General features: G+C 35.1%; 1 protein-coding gene across 18 annotated transcripts in view; it reads right to left on the reverse strand.

The window, feature by feature from the left end:
• DMD (dystrophin) overlaps positions 1-19,522 on the reverse strand; it is a 1,135,802-nt gene that overhangs the window by 548,817 nt on the left and 567,463 nt on the right. For all 18 annotated transcript variants that reach the window (XM_072937290.1, XM_041719931.2, XM_041719926.2 and 15 more), the window contains 2 exons: positions 18,835-19,029; positions 12,261-12,433 (listed from right to left, as the gene is read on the reverse strand). In XM_072937290.1, coding sequence (XP_072793391.1) covers positions 12,261-12,433; positions 18,835-19,029 — 368 coding nt within the window. The remainder of the gene's footprint in view (positions 1-12,260; positions 12,434-18,834; positions 19,030-19,522) is intronic.

The following is a 19,522-nucleotide window of genomic DNA, read 5'->3' on the forward strand; positions in this document are numbered from 1 at the left end:
AAGCAATCATAATCAAATTATTTGAATCTGGGGTGTATTAGTCCTTTATAGTTTTTAACTTAATTTTCTTCCTTGATTATATTATTGATTTGATTTGATTAGCATAGTTGCTTTTAAAATTAATATTCATGGTAAGATGCTAGCCAGTCTTTTGTCTGTTTAGGAAAGCCAGAAATACTTTTACCAATATATAAAAGCCTTACTATAAAGTCTTAATCTCACCATTTCCACACTGAAATCAGAGGGGATAATAGAAATAAGTCACTAATTATGGAAGAGCCTTAAAAAGTCCAGAGAAAAAGATTCATGGAACAGTAGGTGTCTGTACCACATTTTTGTGTTACATGAGGGCCTGTGAACCTGAGTGGAAAAGAGCTCAGAGATTCCCCAGATTTATGTTTCAACTTGGTTTCCAGCTAGTCAGAAGGCATTTTGCGTTCTGATAGGCAGGAAAAAATATGCTGGAAAGATGGAAAAAGCACTTTTCCTGTTAGCCAGTCCTGCACAGCACTGGGAACATGGCAAAACCACCAGGCCACTCCAGCCCCATGGGTGCAGAGCTCAGGGGAGAGCAGGGAGGGAATACAAGGAGACAAAACACTTTAAAAAGTCACACGAAATAGCCAGATATTATATGAACACTTTTTTATTTCTAACATCTGTCACAGCTTCTCACTCCAGTCCCTCCTTATGTCCATAAAGGTGGAACTTGAGGGAAGTGTTATTGAGGGTAGAGCGTTAGGATGGAATTTAAGGTTCACTTCTTGGCAAATTACAGTGTTTCTATCTAACCTTTAAAAAGCAGATGAATATCACAGCTCTTCCTGTCTTCTTTATGAAGTGACAATAATATCATTTTTAGGGTGTTTTGAGTTGATTTAGACAGATTTGTTAAGGAAAGCAAATAAGAGGCGAATAGGACTAGGTATGGAATTAGGAACTATTTCATACATAAGACAGCTTCTATTATTGCTTATGATTTCTTTGCATGTCTTTATTAACCATATGACATCTGAGTAGAAGTGTCTTGTGCACAGCCAGAAAACACTTCTGAAGGTTTTGTCAGAGAGTAGTCAGGAGAGAATCTCATGGATCAGGGGAAATCAGTGCATCTTGAGTGGCCCTACAATGCCACAAATGAAAGCTTTAAATGCAGAATCTCTATCATTAAAGAAGACATAATATGCACAACCTTACAAAAGGGCAGAGTCTGGCACTGAAAAACAAAAATATTCAACAAATATCTTGAGGATTTTTAGAAAATTCTGTTATGTAGTAAAACTTGCAAATTAATTTGACTGATTGTTTTTTAGTTCTACATGGAAAGCAATCACAATTACTGCATTTTATATGCTAAAATAAAATAGGCAGTCTATATTAAACACTGAATCATGTTAATAGATATTTCCACAAAAGATTAAAAATTAAACATTTAAATAAAAGATGAATAGTTAAACATTTTTTTCAGAGTACATCCCTAAACTATTAATTTTCCTGAGTTAACGAGCTCTGACCTTTTACTGCCTTAGAACACAATGATGATTCTGGAAGTTGAGATTTACTATTTTTGTCAGCATCCTATTTTCAGAGATCCCTTTTAAAAATCAAAGCGACAATTTTATTATGTTAAAAACATTAAAAGAACCTAGATTTTGGCATAAATTCTGAGATGATGGATGAAATCTGAGAAAGCTACTGAATAAATACTAAATATATGAAATCAGAATTTTTAAAAATGTGCTTACTTCTAAACAGCTATTTAAACTGAGTTTACATTGATGGTTTTTTCTTCTTTTCTCTGAGAATGGAAACAGAGGCATTTATTTCTACCATGTGGAATATATGTTAAAATTATTGATTTTATGTCTATTTGAAGAATATTTAGAATATTCTCAGCTACATTTTTCTTATATTTTGCTTTTCTTTAACTATGCTAACAGACAAAACATACAACTCTTGATAGCCTATTTTTCCTTCAGTGTATTCTCTCATTTTGTTTGTAGAAAATTCAGTTTCACCTTACCATATCACTTCTTAGTCCATATGATTTCCTTCTCAAAAGATATGACTATCATGAAATACATACTGATTAACTCATAGGATCTAACCTCTCATGTGTGAATATCCCACCCACAATAATATTATGAGAAGACAAGGCAAAAATTCAGTTCTAGTAGTTATGATCACTGCAGAAGATAAAAGGGAACAGGGAAAAAGAAAATTCTCCCCCTCGTGGCAAGGAAGTAGCACAAGCCACCTCCATTCTTAGGTTAGTATTAAACATCAGTGTCAAAAGCTCTGATCTGAACTAAAGGAATAATGTGCCTCATACATCACTTAAAAGCCTCATTTTGCCCAGGAAGATGAGTGCTTTAAAGCCCTATACCCCAAGAATAACTTGGCAAAACCATCTAGAAAGCTTTATGGCAGCCAAGAACTATGCATATAGGTGTTTTTACCTAAAACCACTTAACTCCCAGTTCTGCAGAATAAAGTGCTGCACTGGTCAATAAAATCTGGACCATAAAGCCTTATAAAGATTAAGTTTCTTTACCCTTTCTCAAAATGGTTCCAAATACAACTGCAGCATCTCTCACCCTGAGAGCAAAATTAGAAGGGAGCAGCTAAAAGCACTTTCAGACATGCATGAAACTACACACACAAAGATAAATGTACAGAGGATTCAACCTATAGCAACACTTTATACTTAGGAAGGCAAATTTATAGCCAGGAAAAAGAGTTTTGAAGACAGACATGGCACTTTACAATAATAGCTAATAAAAACGGTGAAAGGAAGCTCTTTGTTTAGTAGTGATAAAGGAAAATCAAACACTATCACTTTTAGAATTTTATTAACTAGAACTGACAATAAAGAGTTTGAATGTTTGAAAGAAACACTGTGAATAAAATGATGAAGCATAACACATTTCTGAAAATCTGCATAGTTAGAAGTTACATTCACAGTTTCTGGTTTGTTGAGCAGCAGATGCTTGCTTTTCTGAAACTTTTTAAACCTTTAAAAGTTCAAGAAATACAAGTCCTTTCCTAGACAAGATGGACAGACATTGTAGGACTACAGAACAATAACCTCTGATTATTAACATATTCCAGCGGCCTATGTCAAGCAGATTCCAGAGAGACACTGCAGGAAATCTTACTGATGAATGCATGAAACTTTAGATATATTAAAAGGACAATACTTATATCAGAAGGTTCTGATTTCTTTGCAGGATTTTCCACCAGATGAAGTACCCCCTACCATTCAAATAAGCATTATTTCTTCATGAGTATGAAATCCGTGTTCTAAAAGAATAAAATTGTATAAAGTCTGAAAAATATAATGAACCTATAAAAAAGGAGAAGGACCAGCAGGATGCCCCTGGATCATGCTTCACCTTACTACTTCACATGCTTACAGACATGACTGAAAAAGGAGAAGTCCAAGAAGTAGTAAGGTCAAGTCGAGAATTATGTCATAGAACCCAAGCCCTATAAGTATTTTCCCCCATCCAGGCTGCACCCCAGGACACCGAGACAGCAAAGGCTTTACAGCCCAAGATGCCATTGACTTTCTGGGCTGCAAATGCATGTTTCCTGCTCATATCCAATTTTTTTTCTCCTAACAACCCCGAGAGGGTTCTTCTAAAGTCCTCCAATCCCCCACCAGGGTTAAATCAGAGGTAGAAAAGTCAGCATGCTTAATCTCAGAGCTGCCATTCAGAGGGAGCGAGATAGGGGTGAGCCAACAGAAGCCCCACTGAATTAATAGAAAAATACAAAGTCCAGCATCTGTGAAGGAAGAACTCCTTGCAAAAATATAGTTTGGAAACTGATTGGCTGGAAAGTGGCTTTGCAAAAAGGGATCTGGAGTACTGTGGGCAGCAAGTGGGACATGAGCCAGCAGCGTACCTTGTTAGCCAAAACAAACAAGTATATCCTGGGCTGCATTGGCAGCAGCACAGCCAGCAGATGGAGAGAAAAGACTAGCCTTCCTCCCTCAGGTCTCACTGGGCCACATTGAGAACACTGAGTCCAGTTTTGCACTGATTAAACAGGACCTTAATGAACTGGAGTGAATTCAGCAGGACAACACCACGAAGTCTGGGACACTTGCTCTGTGAGGAGGTCGTTGAAGAGCTTCGGTCAGGCTCTTCAGAGGGGGGCATAGTGTGAGGATGAAAGACCAAAGGCATAAAAGCAAATGAGAAATTTATACCAGATATAAGGAAAAAAATTGCACCATGAGGGCAGTCAAGCTGTGGAACAGGTTGCCAAGAAGTTGGTCAGTCTCTGCTGTTGAAGCCTTTAAGACCTGTCTGGCTAAAGTAACCTGGTCTACTAGTGTTGAGCATGTTTTGTGCAGAATGTTAGACTGGGAGAAACCCTGACAGTCCTTCCAACTTGAATTATTCTGTGACTCTGTGACACTAATTAAGGAAATGAAAACCCTCTAAGTCACCATAGCTAGATCTTTCACAGCTCGGGACAAGGGGAAAATACAGCAGCAAGGTGCAATCACACGGAGATAAATTGCTAAAAGGGATTCTAGTGAATTTTTTATGACTAACAGGCTAAGCAAATAAAACCTAAGGAAATGAAACTTCAGTGATTATGTTGTCCATCATTCATTCCCAATAATAAATTTTCTAGCCTTTTAGCCAATTTCAGCCAAATCTGAGAGGGAAGTCTCAGAGGTAATTATGCTGTTATAGGATTTTGAAAAATTGGTTTCTGGAGAGAAGAAAGAACATTTTATTTGTTTTAACACTCCAAAAAGACAAGCAGAAGGTCCCTGAGTTCCATTTTGATTCGCAGTTGCTAATTCCAGCCACCCAGCTATGCAAAATATAGGTATCATCTGCATTCTATGGGAATTTTATGTGAATTTTTTTCTTTATTAATTTTTAATCTTGGCACCCACCTCCTTTTAGTTTTCTTGCTGCCATACAAGACTTGTATGGCAGAAAGAGTACATCAGATAATCTGACTAGAATTGAAGCTGTACCCTTCTTACAATGTTATCCTTATGTAGCCCTAATAGATAGAGAATTGCCTCAAGGTCTTAATGGAGTTATTACTAAACCAAATTTTCCTGACTGATATCAGCCTTAATGATATAGGAGCACAGCAAAATAATTGTCACTCATTTTATTTTAGTGTAACTGCTAGAAGAAAATTTTCAACCTTACGTTAAGAATTAATCTCTCTTTTACTAGAAAAGCAACTAGATACTTAAAATTACCAATCAAATGAAATAATGAAAGTCTGAGGTAGAAGGAAACCATATATTCTAGGAAGAAATAAATAATATAACATTGGAAAGAACTAGTTGCAATGCATCTAAGGCACAGTTCCCTGCAGAAGCCCCGAAGATAAGGCTTTAAACATGTCTCAAACACCAACAGCCAGATGGCCTTGGAGCCAGCCAAGGGTTGTTGGTGAGAGCACACAGTGAGGAAGAATAGCATGTGGCTGAAGAAGGGGCCAGGCAGAGGTAGGGCAGTACTTTCATGGGACAAGTGTCCTTGTTCTGCCTCCTGGAGCAAAGAACACAGTACAGGGCAAGTACAGGAATGAGGGCATGGACTGTTGGCCAAAGGCCAGCCCAGTAGCCTTTATTCCCCAGTCAAAACTCCTAAAATCCCCCATAAACTCTGACCTATTTTCAGAGGTCTAAAAGAACAAACTGAAGATGATAACAATTTTGCATAGAAAGCAAGAAACTTAGCTCCAGGATGGGAAAACTTCATTTTAAACAGGTGTTTAAACACCACAAAGCCTGGGTGGTGCTTGCCCCATCAGATGGATCCCTGCAGCCCTTTCTCTCTCTTTCTTTCTCTTTTTTCCTCCCTCTCCCTCTTACATTTCTCTTTCTCTCTTCTGTTTCACCCAACCCCTTAGTCAAAATCCACCACTGCTTACTTATACTATAACAGACTTATATTTATAGATATATGTAATGTATATATAATATTATGTATATAATTTCCATCATGTGTACAATTTAGTAATAAAACTTTTAAAGTGTTTATGGTTCATCTGATTTCTGTCGTTCATTTTTGAAAATGGCATCTTATAAATCTAGGGTACTCCCACCCTGTTAAGGATGGGATGCCACAGTCCCCCCAGAATAACAGTAAATAGGAAACTGGTGTTTTGCCTACTTTTACAAACCATCCCTGCAATACTCTGCTTCAAGTTAAGAAGGAAACCTTTTTCCTATGATAAACAATACTCACAGTTCCACTGACAAATAAAATAAATAAATAAAAGGCTAAATTAATCTCAAGGGTCAAAATTTTAGGGAGCAGAAACTACTCTATTAATGTGCAGCGTATCTAGTGCTATAGGAACTAGACAAAGTTCCATAGCTGCAACATTTTGGATCACATCAGAAATATTGACTAGCTTTCACCAAAATCACCTCAAACACTGACTTGCCCATAAAGAAAAGAAAATTTCAAAGCTGACCACCCCCAGTGAATTACTGAAGGTCACCAGGATGAACTTTGTATTCTCAAATCTATTTGTACCAAGGTCTGTGTTAGTACACGAAACTTGCTGCTTTCTACTCCAAATTTAATGTGTGTCTTTGTCTATCTGGCACATGTTTATGTTTATGTAACACATATAATAAAAGAAAAAAACTTCCTTTCAAACTGCCTTGGAGGAAGCAAAAAAAAAATTATATTTATTAGATGATAGCAAAAACATGCACTGAGAGCTGAGAAATGGTGATGAAAACTGTATAAAAGAGAAACTAACTTCTGATGTTAAAAGACTAAGCTCCCTCTACTGTCAAAAATGCTTTACCAGGAGGTACTTGCAGGGCGGTGTACACTGCACCATGGCAACCAGAGAGTGGCAATTCCTTAAAAAGCCTCAAGGGAATTCTGCAAAGGAGCTTACCTTAGTACATCCAATATGCATTGGACCTAATGGCAGTTCCTGCAACCTCATCCTTCATCCAGAGCACAGCTGACCCAGCTAAATATTCATCCAGCTGAAAAATTCTGGCACAGCACAATGCAATGATTCAATACCAACAGTGAAAGTATACCTTATTTGTCAACAGTTACAGAAGGTAATAGAAGTCACTGCAAATAAAGTTTTGGACCTGAGGATATCCTGCAGTTCTCCTAGGCTATATCTACATGGATGGATGCAGCTAAGCAGGAATGAGCTCTGCCTGTGCTCTGAGATGGCTGGCTATAAATCAGGACTATCTGTGAAGTTACAGAGATGCACTAACACAGCACTGTCCCTAAAGCAAGTATAACCTTCATTCCAGCTGTGTCTCATAGCTTATGACACTGCCCACAATGTCATATTTTTTTGTGTATCTGACATGAAGGCCCAAGACAGTTCATATCCAGATGGCTCAGAGTCTATTTGCTTCTGCCTGCATTTCTCATCATTCGTATTTGCATTCCCATAGTTCTACAGCCCACATATTCATGACTAAGCCATAACATTTCCCAGACATCTCAGTGAAAATCTTTGTTTGTACAGCAGAAAAAGGCTCTACAATAATTCCTGTATGAATGTGGTGCAGTTTTGTCACTAAGCATTTTACACTAAAGTTATGCTAAGTTATGCTAATTGTCAGCCTTGAGGCTTGGTGATTTTAAAACATACAAGATTCTTTTTCAGCTGAAACATTTTCACAGCACAAACACATGCAAGATTATCTCCTCTATTTATGAAAAGAAATTCTGAATTAGTTATTTTCACTTCATATTACAATACAGGCACCTTCAATTCCCATAACATTTTCCTGTTTTAAACTCTTTAATTACACTATGACAGTGATTTAATAAACATAGCTCTTTTCCCAAAAGCTGCAGCATTATTTCTTATCCTGTCTCAAATTTGCTATTTAAGTTTAACAAATAATTTTAGATTTCACTTATAGCAGTTCCATTTAGAAGATTATCTTATATATAGTGTCCCATGAAAAGAGACATTTTAATGGCCATATAAAAGGTAAAAATATTTTCCAGCTTTGTTATAAATTTAATCTTTTTGGTTATAAACTAGGCCACACAAATATTTATATATACCTTGGGTTTCTTTACAGTATAAATATTGACAGAAAGCCCTATCTAGATTGTCCATAATAAAACATTTATATGTTATATAAGACCTGCTTGTTATACATTATTTTATACTTATTTGCTAGTAATTAAGTAACCAGTGAAACTTACCACCACATTAACTTTATGGTGCAATATCATGAGGGCAAATCAAGTGGCAAATTTGTTGCAAGAATTTGAGTATATAGCACCTGCTATGGAGAGCATTTTTGTACAGTAAGCAGGGTATGGAAATAAATTAACAACTAATGTTGGCTGTAAGAGTCAAGCATTATAAGCTGCCCTTTTCAAAATCTAAATGAACAATTTGAGTCACTGTGAAAGAAAGCAAGGGGAAAAAAAGCTACCCTGCATGAAAGCAAGGCATGGTAACTATTTTGAGATTAACATTAGAAAGGAAATAATTTTCTTCTCTCATTGGGGATGAATTAATCTGTTCTGGTGTTCAGTTTCACCTTGAATCCTGAGCCAAGGGTAAGTCTAATAACAAGACTTACATCCTCAACAGAAATATGTGAGCAGATATTTTTTTTCAGAAGAGAACAGCCACTATTTCTCACTTTCTCTTAAAATACCTATGTCTTCCACTAGTTGCTTTTCTCCCAGTACTGAAACAAAGCCAGCTAACATTCATTTTTGTCATTCACTTTGTCAGAGTTAAGGCAAGTACAAAGAAATGCTGACTGGGCTTAGTGAAAGAGATATATAACAACACATTTAGATATAAATTAAACTGCGTTGTTTTGTTATACTTTCTAGCTTAAGATTAATCTCCCCTAATTCTATCTATCCAAAAGTAATACCTCTAGTCTTATCTTGTCTGGTCTCCCTGAAGAGCCAGAGATTCACTGTACATAGTGCAGCAGTTACCTGTGAAAGGATTTCCTGGTGGCATTGAATTGAGAAAGAACACAAGCATGTACATGTAAAATAGGTAACAATTAAAACTTGGAGAGCTAAGGGTAGGTCATATGACTCATATATTCAATGAGTTCATATTTACAGAGCATTTTAAGTGCCTCGGATGGAAATAGGAAATCCACAGCTGAGAAACTCTGGGAAGGAAATCATAAATAGCCTAAAGGTCTCCCTAGTATATCTAATTAAAATTAAAGAATCACCTACATTAAATCTATTTTGATGTTCCTTAAAATACTTATGGCACTCAAGGCTACAAAACCATTTTCTTAAAAGCTCTGAATGTGTCCCTTTAGTCTTTTGGTTTCAGTTTGAATTCTTTGCAAGAATAAATATTTGTATAATGAATAGTCACAAAGGGATTCAGACCTAAGCATGGTTTTATAGTGGAATGTTAATGAGAAATCTGTGCAAGATTGGCATGGGATGAATGAGAGTGTCGGACCACTCTGAAGTAAGAGGTTGAGGCTATGAAAGAAGACTTGTGGTACATAAATGTTTCTGGAAATCTATATTCAATAAAATAATTTGCTCAGTATTCTAACATCTGGGTTTGCACTTGTCAGTTGCTTATAGATACTCCTTCAAGAAAATATCTCATACTATGAAAAGATAGCTATACTCTTAAAACATCACTTGGGCTGAATGCAGATCTCTAAATATTGCATCTCTATAATTGCTACTAAGCAAGAAGAGCACAGAAGCTGGATCTGCTTCAGATACAGGAATCATAGACAGGAATCTCCTCAAGGCTTACTGGTTCTGCAGTAATTCAGAACATGGGCAGTTAACTTACATTTGAAAAGTTAAAACTCTTATTTAAATACAGGAAACATGCTAAAGTAACAGTGTGAAATAAGGTTTTCAAAAACTGTAGAAGAACTGCATTGTAAAGCTGTTTGAGTGCTTACCATTCATAGTGTATTTCTGTCAAATTGATGCAGGCTCTGCTATAAAACAAACTGAAAATCTATTTTGATTTCTAATTAAAAGGAACTCACTCTAGAGTTAATTACAAAGTATCTATATATGAATCAGGACTTCTAGGAAATCAATTTCACACAAAAAAATGCAACATGAAGGTTTCTAATGGCTTCTGTAAGATTTAGAGTAAGCTCTCTGCTAGTAACCACAGAGCTAAGGAAAGTTGCTTTGATCTTCCATCTGTTGTGGTGATTGGTGATTTTTCATTTATTGAAATAATAATTTCCAAGTTATTACAGGACATTTATTTCATAAAACCAATATTCAGAAATGAACATAGTTCCAGTATATTTGTTCCTGGTACCTTTCAAACATGGAATACTCACATTCACTTAGACACGCTCCCTTGAAAGCAAGACAGCTCCAATAATAATTCCAAACCTGTCCCTTAGCATCATCATCATTAGCCTATCTACTAAACAGAGCTTCATCCGTGTCTCCAGGGCAGAGTTACACTGATACTTTCACCCCTTACAGACACAAACTGCTAGAAGTAAAATGCTAAAGGCCATATTGTCTTCCTTCACCTCATGCCTTGGATTCATGTGCAATCCAAACACACCTCAAAGAAAAGCAGAAGCTATAGGGACCGTTTAGAGTTCAAACAAAACCTCTTTAAAGCTGACACTAAACACAAAATATGAAAAAGAAAAAGAAAGGTGTGTGAAAAGAATCAGCAGTCACACTTATCATCACCTTGAGCTACTGTCCATCCTACTGAAAGAGGGTAAGTGCCCCAGGCAAAGGCCAGCTGGACAGAAATCATACTTTACAGTTCTCTACTGCCATTATCTGATGACCTCAAAATACTTGACAAACACTAATTCATTTCACCTCACAAGACTTCTGCTGCTAGCTAAATACCACTACAGCCAAAATAACGAATAATTGAGTGTCAGTGATCATAGTGCAAGCTTTCAACTAAATAAATTGCTGTCCTTTCTATGCACCAGCAGCAGAAAATGCATATGAGGAGATTCCAAAGGTTTGTCAGAGACTGCTCTAATAAAAGAGTAACAGGCTGGGCAAAGCCAGTCTCTAGGAAAAATCTCAACACCAAAAATCTCCTGGTCTTATTATCTGTGTAAGCAGATTTTCTTCAACCTCTTTTCTAACTTTTGCTTCATTTTTGTACATGGCATCATGACTTACAAGGAATTTTCTTACCACACCAGAACAGGACTTGCTATTTGAAAGAAACAAAACCAACAAAATAACAGGCAAAGAAGAATTTGTAAAGTTTACCGGATTATAAATCTATCTGTCTTAGTTTCTTACACATTAAATGTTGAGATAAAGCAGAAATTACACAAAGATTACTCACTTAGAGTTTTTACTATTTATCCCTGATTATTATTTTTTTTAAGCCTTACTCTCTTCTCTCTCCAGCAATCTAAAATCAAAGCTGGTGACTGGCTGACAGTAGAAATCAGGTCTCTAGGAATCTGCAAAATGACAGCTGTTCACCAGTATTTCTAAACAAAGAAAACATAAGTTACCAAGGATTGGATTGTAGAGCAAAGTCGGTGCAGGCTAAACCCAGAGGAAGTATTTTTTTTCTTCTAGTAACTGCTTACACATTTAGAATGAGGTTTCATTCTATCATTAATGCAATAATTTGCACATAAACCTATTTTTTGTATAATAATGCTAAAGTTTTTAACAACACTTTCTTAGATGAATTATATTTCAATACATAAGTGCAGTGTAAAAAGTGATATTTTATCAAATATCAATCTATTGTCTTTTGAGATGGCATATCAAACTAAACTTTTAATGTCAAGTTTTCAGCATTGACTGAAGAGCCAATTTTGTAGAATTTCTATGAATGGAAAGTTTCTTGAGTGGAACTGTTGATATATATAAAATGATTTTCATTATCAGATTAATGTCATTCATTCTCAGATGAATTGTCAAGGACATTTCTGTGGTAATTCAATAAATGCTTGAAACTATGACTTTTTAATCTAAGTCAAAGTTATTTGTTAACTCTTAAGTACTCATGCTGGAAAAAAGGTATATGCCATAAATCATAGCAATTTATGTATCATTACCAGTTCAATGGTTTAATGCAAGTGATAGCTGGTAAAAATATTCTCATATTTTCAGTTTTACAAGAACTTTCACATGTTCGATTCTTAGTTAGAAGAAAGTATTCTTTGTGACAAAAAACCCCAAAAACTCCAAAAAAAAAAAAAAATCAACAATAGGCCACATACCAAATAAAGCCATCAGAGAGAGAAAGTTTTAAAAGTTACTTACGCTTGTCGGTCCCTGTACATCTTGTTAAGTTTCTCCCATTCAAAATTAAGTTGAGTCAGCTTTTCTTGTATATTTGCTGCTTCCTTTGGTGTAACATTTTGCAAAGCTGCTGTCTTCTTGTTGTTAACAATTTCTACATGACCTTGCAGTCTCCCCAGGCTATCCTTAATGCTCTATAATATCAAGATATTAAAAAATAAAAACAAGACAAGATCTTTATAAATAACAAGTAATTGATCATAAGCAAAATTAATTGGCAAATAATGCTAATTAAACAATAACATTGACAGTAGGAATAATTTCACAATAACCTGCTATAATTGAATGTACATCCTTTTTAGAAGACCGATTGAAATACATCTGAGGAAGTTGATGGTTGGAGGGGAAATAAAGTGCTATTGACTGAAAAGTTCTGCATGCCACTATTTACATTTCCTGACCTGACAAAATTGTAACATTTTAAACTAATTAAAATTATTACACTGTATTTACGATTTTGTAAAATATAAGACTTGACATCCTTAATAAATGTGAAGGTAATGCATTGAAATAATTTCATACAAAACCACCCTGCAAAAGAAAAGAAAAAATACTCTGGGTTCCCTAGGTTCGTAGAGCTCTAGCACTATAATATGTGTCAGTTTTATATTTGTTGAGGGAGGGGGAAAAAAAAAGTACATTCCATAACGTCCCCCATATGAATAATAATTTGAATTTTTCGGTCTTGAGAAACATGACTTACATTTAGCAGACTAAATGAATATTTATAAATCAAAAGGGAATGGTAGATGTCTTGTCTCTGGAATGAGCCACAATAAGGAACATGTTTCCTCCCTGTCAGCAATCTATCATGTGGAGGGAAAGCTGGCTGGGTCTGTGTCATTACTCAACAAACCTCATTTGACTTCCCCAGAAAAATGTCTCACATGCCTTACTCAGGGCATGGATAATTCAGATATTTAATGCTATTAATCTGAATATAAGAAATATCAGATGACAAAACCATAAAATGCCTCTAAATATTCACAAAACCTCATCCCTGACTAAAAAATTGCATATTTAAAGAACAGGAGAAAATGTAATTGAAATGTTATAAGCTGCCAGGAGGCAACCACCCAAGTGAAGTGGCCTTCTTTTCAGTAGGTCTAAATACCAGCTCATCTGAGCCACACAAGAAGGCACTTCTTGTGTAAAACATGTTTAAGTACCGAAATGAAGATTAATATATGTGCCTATGTATATTTACATTTTAGGATTTTTCAACCAAGTAGATCAATTTTCTAAAGATTAAAAATAGATGAAATGCATCTAAACACTGCAGAACTGGTAAGTGATATAACTCTCAATATTTAAAATTAGCGTTCTATAAAAAAGTTATAAAATTTCTAGGTCAGAATTTTGCTTTTGTTTAAAGCAGAGCTGCTACAGAAAGAACAAGATGGTACAGCTGATGTGCTGTAAAAGAGTATAAGAATGTCCATGAGGAAAAAAAAAAAAAAGAAAAACCATATATATATATATATACTCATGTATCTCAAACATATTCCCCAGCTATCTTTCATGTTGAAGAGAATGATCTGCAAGCAGTTATCAAGAATGCCTTGGGAGATTTTGTAACATGGTTAACAGAAGCAAACAAAGCTAATTTTTTAGAAAAAAAGGATAACAGAAAATCATTAGCAGCTGAAGTGACAGTAGCCTTTAGGGGCTGATCCATCTCACTGCCTTTAAAAGAGAAAATCTGAATGCTAGAGAATCAAGCCCCAGTTCATTTTCAGTACTAGAATTTGTCTTTATCTGCCAGAGAAAGACAACTTCCTGTAAGAATTCAGTTCCTTGGCTATTTGTGTACAAATCTGTCACCAAGCACAGTTTTACTGACAGATCTATTTGGAGAGTGCATGTGAGCACACACAGTTCTAAGTTATGGTTAATTAGGTTCTATTGAACTGCAGCAGAAAATCACTCTGAATTCACATGACATGATTATTCTTCTTAAGAGTCACTTTGTACACACCAAATACATATTCCAATGTGTAAAATTAAAAATAATTTTTTTGATATTCCAAAAATTTGTAGAATGATGATTGGTATTATATGTATAGCAGATTTGTTACAATATTTCATGCTTTTTGTACTAACATGGAAACCAGTAACAGCACAGTTGTTAGTAATCATGGATGGCTGGAAAAATTAACCACAGTTTTGTAATTTTAATTACAATTGCAAATTAATTAGAATTTTAAAATCTGTACAGAATTGAGTTACAATATCTAGTATGGGTATGACTGGCTTCATAAACCATTTTGAAAGGGGATTCTTGCTGACAGAATCCTGAATGTGATGTGTGCAATGAATTCCTATATTCTGAAATATGATATGGTAGAAAACACTGCAAAAAACCTGCTCTGTCAGTAGATGAAGAATTACCAAAGATGAATCAGAGCATTAAAATATCTATATTAAAAAAAAAAAAAAAAACAGGGAAACCAACTCAATTTTCAATTAACTAAATAAGATCCATATGGGAAATACAGAATAAGATTAACTAGAAGCACAATTGTTAGAGTGATTATGCAAGATATATATTTATCTTACATATATAAGAAATCTCTTCCTCAGAGCCAGATGGCTTTCCATATTAAAACTATGACATCATTAAAAATATGATAGTAAAGTTTATAATCATATTCTTCAATAAGACGTTCCTGCCAAAATTAAGAATATCAAAGCAAAAATTAAAAGAGACATTAAAATCTACAGGCCCTACTGTAGGTCTTCTGTAAAATTATATAATGCAAGAAACCTCAGAAAATAGGTGTTGAATTCAAAGTTAATAGAATTAAGCAATGAATAGGCATAACGAAGCCATGACTATGACAGTGATCCTAAAAATTCTACAAAAAACTTTTCCACATACGGTTATAAATTAAACTTCTTACATTCCAGGTTTACTGTTTCATTTTGACACACTTCTCCTATGTGTTAGCAAAGAGAAATATGGGTTAGTTTCATTCTCTGGTTAATCAGTGTATTTATTTCAGTTGTATACATTTCCCACTTGAATAAGTCAAGTAGCTTGCATGAGATAATCATTACACAGGAAAACTTTGTTTCAGTATGAACAACATAACCATATTAAATAAAACATAAGTAAACTTTTACAGTGATTTAACTTTCAGGAAACATTTGAAACATCAAATGATGTTGCAAGAAAGATAATTTGCTAAAATCTGAAAGCATTTTCACCCTACATTTTTTCATACAATGAATCCATTGTAATAACAATCAGTTTTACACAGGTAGCTCAGATTGTGAATTCCATCAATATGAACATCATCAGTAAGACAAAAATAACTGTAAAAGCAAAAAACCTGTTGCTTCTAACAACAGTTGTCCTGTTTTGAGAGGATATCAGCCAACTTTACTAATCCATCAATCTATGAACCACAATATTCTCTACAATCAACTCGAGTTTCACCTTTGACAGAACTGTAATATTTAAATGTTTGTAAAGTACTGTCAGCACAGTGATAAAGAAAAGCTGAGGTACTGTATGTCCTAATACTTGAAAGAGCTTGTAATGGGATGATGAAAACATTGCAATGTTCACTTTATGAGATAAAGTGACAAGACTTGGTTTCTCTAGCTGACTTTTCCACTCCCTAAAAGTTGAAATGTAGAGAAAAAACATTCCTATGAGCTGGTTTCAGCAGATACACTAAATGTGCTCATTAAAGCACTACACTTTAATAAATGTTAAAAGCTACCAGATTTTTACTGCAAAACCTCACATTTTACTATTTCACATGACTTGGATATAAAAAGTCAGTGCTATGACAGTTAATATTAAATTTTTTTATTTGCATTCAATATTGATCCTATTTGATAAAGAGCAATCATGTTTAAGTCTTACTAAACATATTTACTCTGGAGAAAGTGTTCAAAGCTGTTACCACTGATTATTGTAAATAAACTTTTTTTTTTCTTTCATGGATTAATTAAAATGGATTATTTCTGAATGGGAGTGAAAAAAAAAAATCAAAAGCTCAGTTTTAAACCACAGAGCGATTCATGACAGTTCTGTAATTTGATTCATGCAAATCTGTCAGAGAAAAAAAAAATCAACAACAATTTAATTTCAAACCTTTCCCAACCAGCTGCTGAACAATTTATGCACTACTTTTCTATTTTTACTGCAGGATAATGACAATGATGGATGCTTTTCCTTGGAAATAAATATTCATTAAGCAGGCTCAGATCAAACCTATACCCTTCCAAAAGCCCACGAATCTGCAAGACCTATTTGCCTCTTCTAAGAGATTTATTTTGGAGGAAGATGGAACTGTGCCCACAAATGCATCTCATAACAATTTAATAGTTCAGTTAAATTAAACCTATGGTAGTACTTACTTGTAACCTCTGTGATCAATATTATTAAAGTTGGTGTCAACTCCAATGATACCAAATATATGTGGGTGAACAACAGATTACTTAAGGGTATAAATGAGATGAAGCTAGCCCAAACGTAAAGCATTAAGAAGAACTAAAAGGAAGCAATTTCCCTGTAAACTTCCTGAGGTTTCTCCATCCTCTGTTTCTCATCCAATCTATTGGTGAACAGAAGTTCATCATCAAGGATCAAGTAGGCGCTCGTTAGCCATGATTTTCATGGTATATGACTCATTTTTTTGTTGTTGTTTTTTTTTTTTTTGTTGTTGTTGTTGTTTGTTTGTTTTTTGTCCAGAAGAGATTGTTTAAAATGAAGAATGACTATTAGATTGGCATATTTGTGTTTCAGTACTCAGACTGACTTTAATTTACTGGTACTAAATCAGAAGTGGTAAAAGAAACAGCCTACTGGTATTTGACATCTACTGATTGACATCCTATTACCAGTTCTGTGCTTCCTTTGATCCAGCACTCCACTGTTATGCTTCACTACCCAACCCTACTGCCCTGCTAGGAAACTGAAAACATCCTAATTTTCACAAGCTGATAAGAATTTTTGTGTGTGTGCACATGTGTGTCTGCACACAAATGCCTAAAATATATATCTATGAATGTATAAGAATTATAAACAGATGTGATTTTACAGAAGAAAATAGCAGCATACGGATGTGGTTTTGCTACATATCCTCTGTTGTGGAAAGAGATAAATGAGCTCCCACAGAGGAAAACTCAGAGCATATAGCCAGAGCCACTGCCCTGATTCTCCCTCTAAGCTTCTCTCTTATAGCTGACTGCAGGCAAATTCCAGCCTCTTCAGGCTAATATTTACTTATTTTCTTAAAAAAAATCTTTTTCATAAATAATCACAATAAAATGGAAATATAGTCCTCTCTTCATGCTGGATGACAATTTGGAATTGCTATAATTATATACAGCACTCGAGCACAATTTTTTACAAGGCTTTCCTCACACAAACATTATTCTGCAAAAGCTGATAACTCTTTCATCTACTTAGGCTTACAACTTTAGTCTTATTCTCTTCTTATGTCAATTCTGTGTTGGAAAAATTCCACCAGTTTAAAAGGATTTCAGTGTTGCAAGTATTGAACAAACCAGGCAGTAATATTTCAAGCACTGAAGAAAATACACAGTAATATTTAGTCATACTAACAATACTGAATTTGCTTTTTCTTAAATACATTATCTACTTATTGGTTAAGATTCTCTGTTTTGCTAACTAAATGGAAATAGCTACATGGAGTACAGACCCAATCAGACATCAAGGTTTTTTGGTCTAAAATGGCATGCAACAGCTAAACTTTACTTGGTTTTGTTCCTGTGCCAATAGGAACAGTTTTAGAAATCCTAAACTAAAATAAAACAGCCAATATTGGGTGTGGACAGGGTTACTTAGTAATTACTTATACTTATCAATCACAGAATCAAAAAATCACTTAACTACTAGGAGATGAGCTCAGTTGGTCAGAGCATGGTGCTAATAACACCAATTGTGGGTTCAGTCCCTGCATGGGCCATTTACTTTAGAGTTGGCCATCATGATCCTAGTGGGTCTCTTTCAACTGAGAATATTCCGTGATTTAGACTGGAAAAGCTCTAAATTGAATCCAGGCATTAACCCAGCACTTCCAAGTCCATCACTGAAACATGCTCCCAAGTGCTACATCTACGGATCTCCTAAATACCTCTAGGAATGGTAACTTAGCCCCTTCCCTGGGCAGCCTGTTCCAGTGCTAAAAAAAATTTCAAATTTTTTTTTTTCCATTAGACACACACAAACAAAGCTTTAACCACAAAGTTTATCTTTAAATATATTGTGCCTCTCTATCCTTTCTCTCCCATTCAAGTACTTAATATGCAGATACCGTAACACTCTTGTCCTCCAAATACAGGTTAAACAGGTTAAAAATAAATGAACATGTCAGTGTTTTTCATATTTTACCCCAGTGTGCCCCCAGATATAAACATCCATGTATGGACACTTCACAGAGATGGGCTTAGAAATTGTAGAACTGATGTCTCAGAATTAACACAGGCTGCCAACATACAGAAGACCCAAAAATAATACAATCTAATAATTACTAAGAAAATCTTTCCATCTTACCTTGAGACACTCTTCTTGTTTGAAGAGGTTCTCACAGTCCTTAGCCTGCAGAACAGGAGAATTAAGGCGCTCTTCCACTTCAGACAAGGCTTGTAGAAGGTGAAGGATCTCTGCCAGGTACGTAGAAGGCACATGAGTGGTTTCCACAGTTCTAGTTTCAGTCATCACAAAAGTTGTATCTTCACGAACTGTTTGCTAGTACAGATATACAACAGAATGCTTCCTTTAGTTTCTTAACACCAGACAAAATTGCAACAATGCATTTCCAGTTCACAACCCAGAAACAAAAAAGTCAAAAGTAACTTCCAAGGATAAATGCAGGAAATATCTGAGGTTTCTGACACAGATCATTCAAGTTCCTTGTGTGTTTGAAATGCTGCTGCCATAGTGGGTATTGAAATTAATCCATGCAAGAGTGTGCAAGCTTTTCTTCTTCTCTCCAAAGAAATGCAGAGAGAAAATGCAAGAGTATGCTGAGATTATGGTGTTACTGAGATTTTAGTGCTTGCCCTTTCATTTTAAATCACCACACCTCTTAAAAATCTGCCCTTCATTAAGAAATTTCATGCATGCCAAGTCTGAAATAAGAAATAATTTCAAGGTATCAAGTAAAATAATGACTTGTATAATAGAATTTCTTAAATAAAATGCAACATATAGCAAATATGCCAAGTCTATTCTTCCAGCT

The sequence above is a fragment of the Taeniopygia guttata genome, chromosome 1 (assembly GCF_048771995.1).
Source record: "Taeniopygia guttata chromosome 1, bTaeGut7.mat, whole genome shotgun sequence".
Classification (NCBI taxonomy): domain Eukaryota; kingdom Metazoa; phylum Chordata; class Aves; order Passeriformes; family Estrildidae; genus Taeniopygia; species Taeniopygia guttata.